This window comes from Aedes albopictus, chromosome 1, assembly GCF_035046485.1.
Source record: "Aedes albopictus strain Foshan chromosome 1, AalbF5, whole genome shotgun sequence".
Lineage (NCBI taxonomy): Eukaryota > Metazoa > Arthropoda > Insecta > Diptera > Culicidae > Aedes > Aedes albopictus.
This window is the reverse complement of record NC_085136.1, coordinates 282,812,823-282,824,925: the sequence shown is the minus strand read 5'-3', so window position 1 is coordinate 282,824,925 and position 12,103 is coordinate 282,812,823. Positions and strand designations below refer to the sequence as shown.

General features: G+C 41.0%; 1 protein-coding gene across 1 annotated transcript in view; it reads left to right on the top strand.

Annotated features, from left to right (window-relative positions):
• The window catches only part of LOC109622669 (pyrokinin-1 receptor-like), a 339,959-nt gene extending 332,736 nt beyond the window's left edge, over positions 1–7,223 (top strand). Inside the window, exon 8 of the mRNA XM_062860304.1 lies at positions 6,974–7,223. Within this exon, the coding sequence (XP_062716288.1) occupies positions 6,974–7,223 (250 nt within the window). The remainder of the gene's footprint in view (positions 1–6,973) is intronic.
• The last annotated feature ends 4,880 nt before the right edge of the window (positions 7,224–12,103 follow it).

Sequence of the window (12,103 nt, the reverse complement as noted above, 5' to 3'; positions counted from 1 at the left end):
TTATGGATAAATCACTGAAGAAATTCCTGGACACATTCAAGCGGGAATTTCCAATGGAATTTCTAGAGTAATTCCTGAACAAATCTTTGTTGGACTGCCAAAACGAATTTCTGAACAAATATCTACACTGCATGAATTTATGAAAGAAGCTTGGAAAAAGTCTGGAATCAATGGAGAAATTTCCGATAAAGTTTTTAGGGACAAACGTCTGAAAATCCCGCTTCAACAGTGCAGTGTGAAGAATAAGCCTAAGTTAAAATTCACATTTAAAAAGAAATTAAAAAAAAAACAACAGTGCATCAGAACTTTAAACGCACAAATCTCAAGAAGCAAGCTTCACTCAACCGTGCCTTTTTTTATTCTGTTCTTGCTCACTTGTAATTAGCTTAAAATAAGAAGATCAGGTGGGGCAGTGAAAGTCTCTTTAATAAAGACAAATTAATCAATCAATCAATCAATCAATCAATCAATCAAAGATCAGGTGCGCTGGTTTTATTTACGAAGAGATTTGTGCCCTCGAAATCGTGAATAGGTGCCAAAGTCGGCCATTGTGGCGGACATTTTGGGATTCCAACAAGTCTGTCCTTAAGCGAATCCCTAGAAAAAAAAAACCTAAGTGATTCCTGGTCGAATTTCAGATGGAATCCATAGAAATTTACATGAAAGAATTTTTGGAGAAATTTCTGAAGGAATTCTTGAGTAGGTATCTGTAGAAATCTCTGGAGAATTGGATTTATTTAAAAAAAAATCCAATGAAAATTTCCATGGACTTGGAATCTTCGGGCAAATGTATGAAGGAATCTCATTAGAAAATTTGAAGGAATCCCCAGGCAAATTTCTAAATCAACCCCTAGAAGAATTTCTGAAGGAATTTTTGCAAGAATTTCTGAATAAGTCTGAATAAGTCCAACATAGCGACTGAGTATAAACATTTTTGGTTGTAGCTCGTCGTTGGATAATCCGTTTTAATTTTATTTTTGCAAGTGGATTAATTCACACAGATTTTTGGCATTATTTTTCTGTGTGTGTTTCGCACAGTAAAATATTTCAGCTCAGCGATTATATTTGGGAAATAGAATACAAACAGCTCAAACCCTGAGCAACGTGAGTGTCTCTCTCTAGCAACACGAATGTTCACTTTTTTACAAATCATGTCCCCAGTAAACTATATATGGACACAATTCAATATTTTTTCTTCTTTTAATTTTAACTTGCATTTCTTACACGTGAACCAAATTATAGCCATCTACGTAGGAATGGTTTACCGTGTTCTCAGAAAAACAAACGTTTGAGTCTTTAATAGATGCAAACGCTTAACTGTGTTGCACGACAAAATGATGAATGTGATGCTACATAAAGTGAAGCATCCAACAAACGGTTCAGCTGCTCAGGCAGAGTGTACCTACTTCTCACACTCGAGCTCACACTAATGAAAATAAAAGAACACTGGAGTACTTCTTCTGCATCTTTATGGCTCTACGTTTCCACTGGAACTTGATCTGCCTTTCTTCAACTTAGTGTTCATTGAGCATTTCCACAGTTGTTAATTAGAGGGCTTCTTTTGCCTGCCATTGAAGGAATTTGTACATTGTTTGGCAAATACAATGATAGAGGGGGTGGGGGTAAGATAGATCACTGACTAGTTCTGTCACTTAAGAACTGAAATTTGACTTTTTTTTACGATTAACTCTATCTTCTTATCAGTTGATGATTATTGAACCACTCCATGAGCGAATATTACATATGTCAAAAGTGCAAAAAATAAACAATTATTTACCTGGCTACACGCTTTTGTGATGGGATCTAATTTTGAGGCGGCAATAAATAAGCTTTTTTAACATTAAACTGCTAAGTTTTCGCATTTCATTTTGAGTTTTCCAGTTGTTTTAAACTGTTCCGTCCTATACCTAACGAAATTTGGGTAAATTTCATGGATTCTGGATATGGTGGTGGAATGAATGAATATTTTGCGTTATGTGGGGGTAAGACGGTGGGGGTCTCCGGTTAGCCTAGTGGTTAAGGCTATGGATCGCCAATCCGGAGACTGCGGGTTCGATTCCCGTTCCGGTCGGGAAAATTTTCTCGACTCCCTGGGCAAATTCATGCAATGGCAGGCAAAGAAAGCCCTTCAATTCATAACTGTGGAAATGCGCAAAGAACACTAATTTGAAGCAAGGTAGGCCAAGTCCCAGTGGGGACGTAAAGCCATAAAAAAGAAGAAGGAGGTAAGACCCCACACATTGATTGATTGAAGTTTTCGCATTTCATTTTGAGTTTTCCAGTTGTTTTAAACTGTTCCGTCCTATACCTAACGAAATTTGGGTAAATTTCATGGATTCTGGATATGGTGGTGGAATGAATGAATATTTTGCGTTATGTGGGGGTAAGACGGTGGGGGTCTCCGGTTAGCCTAGTGGTTAAGGCTATGGATCGCCAATCCGGAGACTGCGGGTTCGATTCCCGTTCCGGTCGGGAAAATTTTCTCGACTCCCTGGGCAAATTCATGCAATGGCAGGCAAAGAAAGCCCTTCAATTCATAACTGTGGAAATGCGCAAAGAACACTAATTTGAAGCAAGGTAGGCCAAGTCCCAGTGGGGACGTAAAGCCATAAAAAAGAAGAAGGAGGTAAGACCCCACACATTGATTGATCACAGATTGAAATCTATGGAGTACAAAAATAATTGTGGAAGTCGTGTAAAGCACTTCATATTGATTTTTTGTTTGAAAATTCATTATAGGATATGTGTGCCGTGCCATCAGTAATCTCACGTTCCCATATTCATCATATTCGAAAACAAGCGATTACGGCACCGATTGATTTCGTTCTTTTTATTTTCATGGGTGCTCACTTCTAACAAAAAATACAAAAATAAGAAACAAAACAAACAGCGCTTCAATCCTTTGTTTTTTTTTTTTCGTAGGATGAAAATGGGAGCCACATGCTTAAGAAGGGAACCAATACCCTACATATTAGAATTTGTGTTGTTGGAACAGTTTGAACTTCGTAAATTTACCAGAGCCTTGCATACTGCGTTTATCAGTGTATGGAGGTATCCAATTTACAAAATAGATTTTAATTTGCAAAAACACGTTTCGCTAAGAGATTCAAAGCCCTCCCTACACTATTCCCAGCGAGTCGAGAAAATTTCTCGGACTGGAACGGGAACCGAACCTAACCATCTCCGGATTGGCGATCCATAAACTTAACCACTAGGCCATAGTTTCCAAAATTGAGGGTCGCGACCTCCCAAGGAGGTCGCCAGCCTACAAAAGGGGGGTCGAGACAGACAGTCTCACTTTATCTTTAAAGGTATATGTATACTGCCGTTCTAAGCATATCTGTACCATGTTGTTTTTCTACGCATACTGTCCCACTGCTCTAACTTAAGTTCCATCTTAAAATCAATGTCAGGAAGATGCTTAACGTTATCGTGGAATATTCATTTGTGATGCGAAATGGAAAAAGTATCAAATTAACTTCAAATGGCAGCCTATTTATTGCACCCATAAACAAATAGAAACGCTCCATAGAAAATCAAAAAGCGCTCCATAAAGAATGAACATATGTTCCATGAAAATGTGCTATGTTACCCATAAATAATTGAAAACGTTCCATACATTATAAAAAATGTACCGGTAAAACATCAAATTTTCTCATTAAAAGTGAAATTTTGCACCAATGAATAATACTGAAATGCTCCATAATAAAATACAAATGCTCCATAGAAAAATGCAAACGCTCCATAAAATATTAAAATTGTACCCATAAAAAATTGAATATTTCTCCATAGAAAAATTAAATTGCACCATAAAAAATTGAAATTGCACCATAGAAAAAAGACAAATGCTCCATAAGTATTATCGAACTGCACCATAGAAAATATGAATTGCTCCATGAAAAATTGAAAATCCTCCATAGATAGAATATTCTCATAATTTAATTCGACAGGGCTGAATTGCTTTACATTGCACTGCTTTAGTGGTGCTAATGTTTAAAGTTATGGAGAATTTTCATTTTTTTATGGAGCAAATTGTATTTTATGTGGTGCAGTTTGATAATACTTATGGAGTATTTGTCTTTTTTCTATGGTGCAATTTCAATTTTTTATGGTGCAATTTAATTTTTCTATGGAGCATTTGTATTTTATTATGGAGCATTTCAGTATTATTTATTGGTGCAAAATTTCACTTTTAATGAGAAAATTTGATGTTTTACCGGTACATTTTTTTATAATGTATGGAACGTTTTCAATTATTTATGGGTAACATTGCACATTTTCATGGAACATATGTTCATTCTTTATGGAGCGCTTTTTGATTTTCTATGGAGCATTTGCAATTTGTTATGGTTGCAATAACCTTTTGCCACTTCAAATGGCTCTGTTACTAAGAGAAACACGGGTAGAATGCAAAACAACATGGGACAGATATGCTTAGAAGGGCAGTATATGTATATGTATATGTATATGTATATGTATATGTATATGTATATGTAAGTATATATTATGTTTTAGTTTTATTATGTTCGTTGGAAGATAATCGAAACAGAAGTCGAATTGGGGTTTAAACTGTGATCTCCACCAGTTCCAACCCAGTTTGGAACTGGATCAAAAAGAAAAACAGCATAAGTTCAATTCTCTCTTCTACCGTAATTGAAACTACAGCGGACCTTTATTAAACGATTAATCAAAACCAACGGTGGTAGCAGGCAGCTCGTGTTCAACCCGCAAACCGCAACTAATTGAAAGTGCTCCACGTGGCCTTTGGCCCTTTGGCCTGTACCCCGTATACAGGGAATGCGCTCGCACTCAGCCACTTTGTGATAGGCAACAGGTGTTTCACCACCGCAGCTCTACTCGGAATTGAACCCGTTCCCGTGGTCAAAGTTAATTCCCCAGACAGCAACCAGACGGTTGATATACCTAAATGTATGAATACATAATTGAGATATGGGAGCGCAATAATCCGACATCTCAAGTGCATGATTCTGCTAAATCATCCTCTACTGCCGTGCCGTGGCCAGAGTGAAATCTGAACGAACACTCTGCTTCTGATGGACTTGGAGGTGGTGGAAGGCGACGAGGAAGGTGAAAAGCGATAAATCTATGTTTGGAGGTAATTATCGATGGAAACGCGGACGATTCATTGGTGTTGCCGGTGCGGCAAATAATGGACTGGCGGATTGAAAACTCACACCAGACAGAGAAGAAGGCGAACTGAGTCTGAGAAGTTCTAGACCCCGTCTTGTTTTTATTGGCGTAACGTACCAACTGCGGCAAAGCCTACTTTTACGATTGGTGAACTATGAACAACTTCCACGGGTATTAACTGAGAACTTACTCTGCCTAGAAAGATACTCTAAGCCCAAGACAGTCCAGGAAATTGCCATTACAAAAGTTCCTGGGTTGACCGGGAATCGAACCCGTCACCCATTGACTTGCTAAATACCCGCACGTTGACCGCTTCAGATACGTGGGCCCAAAGTTCTAGACTTCTGGTCTGGTGTATAAAAAGCGAAAGAGATAAAATTAAAATAGATCGCGGAATAAAATGTGCGCACTCGATTGTGGCGTAGAAAATTTATGGGAATTATTTATGGGTGGGAAACAGTCAATATCACATTTGTGAAAAAAATGGAAACGAATCAAGGGCAGCTTGTCTGCAGTCCATACGTTTGGAAAGTTGAACAGACATTCATTCATCATATATTTTCCTGAAGAAAAATGGTTCTTGCTGCAAGCACAGATAAGTAAACGAAAAGTTTGGGGTCACCCCCTCAAAAACATGTAATTTTTTTAGGCCCATATCTTCGCCAATTTGCGTCCGATTTCAAAACCCTAGATTTCATTCAAAAGATAATAAGTCAAAGAAACTTTGAACATGATTTAAAAGATACTTTTTCAAAAAAATTTGTATGTAAACTTAACCCAAAGTTGCCAAATTTTCTAATAAATGAATATAAACTTACGGCAGTGTCGCTAGAAATTTGGTCGACCAAATTTTAAGATAAGAACGGTAATACAACCCATTTTCTATTAGCTTCCAACTGCATTTTACAGAACTTAGCTAAAAAATCTAGAAAAAAAAGCTATTAAGTAAATTACTCCTTGATGTCATCGGTCAAAAGTTTGGGTCACTATCGTAAAACATGGAAAAGTGATTTGTTGATATCTTTGTCCTGAACTCCTCCGGCGGCTTCTTCAGAAATCCTTCAAGAAGTTCTTCAAGAAACTTCTCCAGGACTTTCAGATATTCCCCCAAGAATTTCTCCAATAATATTCCAAAGTATTCTTTGAATGATTCCTTGTGGAACTCCTCCAGAGATTACTTTAGAATCCCTTCTTCGGAAAATTGCTCTAAAAAACTTAGTTATTTAACTAAACCAATCGATTCAAAGATGCCATTTGATAGAAAATTCAATAATCTTTCGAATAAGGGTAAAAAAACTGCGATAACTTTGACCATTTTGAAGTTATAGGCAGTCAAGGCAATAATAATCAGAAACATGGGAAGTTCAATAACTAGGGTCTGGGACCATTTGGGCAGGAGCACCTATTTTGGGCACTTGCTGCTGTAACTCAGTCAATTTTGAACCGATTGGCTTGATTTTTGAGACACGATTAGCTAGGCACAGTAGCTAGTCATGTTTCAAAATGCAAGTCAATCGGTTTGAAATTGACTGAGTTATAGCAGCAAGTGCCCAAAATAGGTGCTCCTGCCCAAATGGTCCCAAACCCTACGTAACGGTTGTAACCACGGAGACTGACGGGGCTGCTCCGCAGCCACAGTGGCTCCCAATTACTCCCGGGACAAGCTCAGAAGCATGAGACCCCTCGAGCTGGGTCTCAGGGTCGGCATGCTACTTGGTAATCGGAGGGGCTTCGCGACAACGTATGAAAAACCAAGGAACTTTCACATTTTTAAACAATTTATTTAAAACCTATTGTGGCGTGTGGGTGTGGGTGTACATAGCGGTGTAGCGTGTAAGCGAGACTGGTGGGAACTAGGCCTAGGCACTGCACTGTACTCACGGGTGCTGCAGACTTGCTCCTCTTCGCTTTGGCCCACACGGCTGCTCCTGCACTACCGTGTGGCCGGAATATCGCCGCCGGGACAGCTCGGGAATGCAATGGCGGGATTGTCGGGCCGGTGCTTGGCCGACGGGAACCAGCGGGCGTTGCTGGTTTGTATTGGGCATCAGGCGTCTTCCTTCCTTGGCTGAATCGGCACGGCCCAGGACGATACCGGAACGACCGTGCCGAGAAGGGTCCCTCCTTGGCGATTAAGGCCAACGGCCTGAGGGAATCGTCCTGAAGGGGACGATGGCGGTTCCTTAGCGATTAGGCTCGGAAGCCATCTTGACTTCCGAGCCGCCGTGTGTGACCGTTCTTATTAACGGATACGAGGTCCTAGTAAAGGATATGAAACGGTTTCCGTCAGGGTGGTCAAGAGGTATTTGCTAGACCTAATTACCTGAACGGAGGCAGGCCAGCATCCCAATTCCTGCCCCTAGAAAGGGGGGGGGGGGGGGTATTCGTTAATATTAGCACTGCACTACACAAGTCTTTGCACACGGACGCCTGTTTCTTTTCTGGCCAGTCTTCCAAAATTGAAGATGGCTGCGCCCATGAGCACTCATCTCTTAATTTCCCTATTAGATTCTGCCATCTTAGCGCTCTTTCCATGGGAGCTTTCTTTACAACCCTTTAGCAACGTTTTCTTATTGAGCACGGTACATAGTTCTCGCTAGGGTGTATCTGCTGTTATTTATAATCTAAAAACGTGAATTTTCTAACAAAACAAACACTCATACAAAAGAAAATCTAAAAATTGGAACCAACCGGTTACACGGTTGAGTTTTGACCATATGCGTAGAACATTTTTTTTCACCATTTATGGTCCTCTATCAAAAGTTTGCACTCACGAAAGATTATTCATAACCAAAGTATCGTCAATGTTACCCTTCCGGCGTGCCAAACCGGGCCCCAACGGGAGTGATCCAAGTGCGGCCGCGGGGAGAGCGCGGTCGAAAAAAGTGATAATTTGTGAGATTGTGAAAATATTCTGGAGAAATCATCCGTCATACGCCATGGAGAAGAGGGCAATCGAAAAACAGTGATGTGCTGCATGCGGTGCTTTCCCCGTGGTACACACAAGAAGCAATTAAAATAAAGAAGACGAAACCTTTCGAGAACATTGTGCAACGTTCCTGTCGGGGTTTCCTAAAGAAAGGATAAGTGAAAAAGGCATTGCCGCGAAGAATCTAGACGTGTTCTTATGGGAGACTTTCGGGAACAATGTGTACGAAGGAACAAGTGTATGTCGGTGTCAAAAGGTTAGACTTCGTGTCGGATACTGATTGGCCACAGTTTTAGTGTGGGTGGTGGCAGTGTCCGGGATCTTGATTCTTGATCGTCGTTCTTCGTCTCGGTCCATCCTTTTTGCGGATATTAAAAAAATTGCATCGGGTGTCGCGAAAAGGTAGCCTCTGCAATAAATGCGCTACTTCCATCATCTCTCGCCAGCCTCGCCAAAGCCAGTGGACTACGCTACGATGGAACTGGGTGAGATCTTTCTGATTACATTATTTGTACATAACTACATATAAATTGAAAATTCGCAATTTTCAACATCCGTTCATCTATTGGAAGCTGCTTCAGTTCTGGGCTCTTTCTAAGTTGATGAATAGATCAATAAAAAATGCTTGCAAGGACTTGGCCAGGTGTGTGAAGTTGAGTGGGTCTATGACATAATAGATAGTAGCGACATCAACAATGTCAATGGATATATTCAACTTTGCAATTCCACCCAAGATTTGTGCAAGTATTCATGCTATGCTATGCTATGCTATGCTCTATCAAAAGTTTGCACTCACGAACCTAACACCCTGTATACTAGTGTGGGTCATCGGAACCGTTTTCTCAGATCAAAGCTTAAAAGGTTCCGTTTCAGGTCCTGAGTATCTGTGCAAAATTTGAGCACGATTGGTTGCGTCTACACTTTGCGCATTGCAATTGAAATTTGTATGGGATTTTGTATGGGAAAACAATCTTTTTTGCATTTTAGCCAGAAGTTGAAAAAGTTTGTCTGAAACTTTTTAACCGATACTGTAAAATGATAGCCTATGATGTTCTGAAAAACTATGTTGAAGACCGCAAAGCGATCCGATGCTTGTGAAAATAGTTATAACCAACGAACCGCATGCATGTGTTTATGTTTTAACATGTAAAGGAATAACAATAGCAACAAAATCATGCTGTTTCGCCAAGCAATGCCAACGCTATAACTTTTTTCTTAAGCATCAGATCACTTCGCGGTCTTCGACAAAGTTCTTCAGGACACCCTAGTCTATGTTTTCACTTTATCGGTTGCACGGTTTTATGAAAATTCGAGCTTGTTATGAGAAAAACGCAAAAAAGTGTGTTTTCCCTTGTAAAACCCCATACAAATTTCAAACGCGATGCGCAAAACGTAGACATAACCGATCACGCCCATATTTTGCACACTTATTTGAGTCCTGAAATGGGATCAAAAAAGCTTTGATCTGATGGATTATCATTGATTTTTTCAGTTTTCCATATAAACGATGACCCACTCTACTGTATACTTCCAGTGATTCCTTCATAAACTCGTCCAAGATTTTTCTAAGAGACGAACCAGCCAAGGGCTGAAAGTCTCTTTAATAAAGACAAATCAATCAATCAATCAATCCAAGATTTTTTTTCAAATCGACCAGTTTTTTTTTTTAAGAAATGTTCTAGGCATTCCTCCAAAGATTCTTGCATTATTACTTTCAGATGATTCAGGCAGAAATTCCTCCAGAGATTCCTTCATGATTTCTTCCAGATATTTCTCTAGCAATCTCTGCATGGATTCTTAAAAGAATTCATTTAAAATATTTATTTTTGAAATAATAATAATAATAATAATTTTAACAGGAATTCTTTCAGAAGTATTTCAACAGTTTTTTTTTTTTAGAAATGCCTATTTCAACGTCCCTCCAGATATTCCCAGATGAATTGCTTTAGAAATACACCCACATTTTGCTCCACCTAGCTCGCTGCGCACCACGTATTCTTGTACCGGTCGGATGACTCTCGAGAACCATTTTAGGCGGGTTGCTATCCGACATCCTGATGACGTGACCCGCCCACCGTAGCCTCCCGATTTTAGCGGTGTGGACGATGGTTGGTTCTCTCAGCAGCTGATACAGCTCGTGGTTCATTCGCCTTCTCCAAGCCCCGTCTTCCATCTGCACTCCGCCGTAGATGGTACGCAGCACATTCCGCTCCAAAACTCCAAGGGCAGGTTGGTCCTCTGCACGTAGAGTCCATGTTTCGTGCCCAAAGAGGACTACCGGTCTAATCAGCGTTTTGTAGATAGTTAACTTCGTGTTACGGCGAACTTTATTCGATCGTAGAGTTCTGCGGAGTCCAAAGTAACCACGATGTCTGCCACAATGGGCCTCTGAATTTCTCTGCTGGTGTCGTTGTCGGCGGTCACCAGTGAGCCCAAGTACACGAATTCTTCAACCGCCTCGATTTCATCACCGTCGATATAAATTCGGGGTGACGGGCGCGGTGATTCCTCCCTGGAGCTCTTTGCCATCATGTATTTTGTCTTCGACATATTAATGACTAATTCGATTCGCGTGGCTTCACTCTTTAGTCGGATGTACGTTTCCGCTATCGTCTCAAATTTACGAGCTGTAATATCAATATCATCAGCGAAACCAAGCAGCTGAACGGACTTCGTGAAAATCGTCCCACTCGTGTTTATCCCCGCTCTCCTTATTACACCTTCTAAAGCAATGTTGAACAGCAAGCACGAGAAACCATCACCTTGGCGTAACCCTCTACCAGATTCGAAGGGACTCGAGAGTGTCCCTGATACTCGAACTACGCACATCACTCGATCCATCGTCGCCTTGATCAACCGTATCAGTTTATCCGGGAATCCGTATTCGTGCATAATCTGCCATAGCTGTTCTCGATCGATTGTATCATACGCCGATTTGAAATCGATGAACAAGTGATGTGTGGGCACGTTGTATTCGCGGCATTTCTGCAACACCTGGCGGATGGCGAACATCTGGTCCGTTGTAGCGCGTTCACCCATAAATCCAGCCTGTTATTGTCCCACGAACTCTCTTGCAATCGGTGATAGACGGCGGCATAAAATTTGAGAGAGTACCTTGTAGGCAGCGCTCAGTAGTGTGATCACGCGGTAGTTCCCGCAATCCAACTTGTCGCCCTTTTTGTAGATGGGACACACGATACCTTCCATCCATTCCTCCGGTAATACTTCCTCCTCCCAAATCTTGGTAATGACCCAGTGTAGTGCTCTCACCAGTGCTTCTCCACCGTATATTAGAAGCTCGCTTGGTAGTTGATCTGCTCCAGCGGCTTTGTTGTTTTTCAACCGGCCAACCTCCTCCCCAATCTCTTGAAGGTCAGGGGCTGGAAGTCTTTCGTCCTGTGCACATACTCCTAAATCTGTTACCACGCCACCTTCGGTACATGCAACGTCGCCATTAAGATGCTCACCGTAATGCTGCCGCCACCTTTTGACCACCTCACGCTCGCTCGTGAGAATATTCCCGTGATTATCTCGGAACATATCGGCTTGTGGCACAAAGCCTTTGCGCAAGCGGTTCAGCTTCTCGTAGAACTTTCGTGTGTCCTTAGCGTGGTACAGCTCTTCCATCGCTTCGCGATCTCGTTCTTCCTGCTGGCGCTTCTTCATCCGGAAGACTGAATTCTGCCTGTTCCGCGCCTGTCTGTAACGTGCCTCATTTGCTCTCGTACGGTGTTGCGGCATTAAGGTGAAACTGGAAGCATTTTCTCATTTTTTTGGTTTTTGATTTTTTATTAAACAACGAAGCAATATTTTTAAAATCGGTTTTCGTGCAAATGTAGAGTATGAATCAGGGTATCTTCTGATTTTTTACGCGGTAGAAAATGTTTTTCGTTTTTGCAGAAACCATTTTTTAGTGAAATTTTGTTCAAGAATGGTGTTATGTGAGAATGAGCTTGCGAACCCCTGAACCAAACCCGGGAGCATTTGTCGGAGTTGGTTTTGTTGTGTTGTCAATCTTCGGTG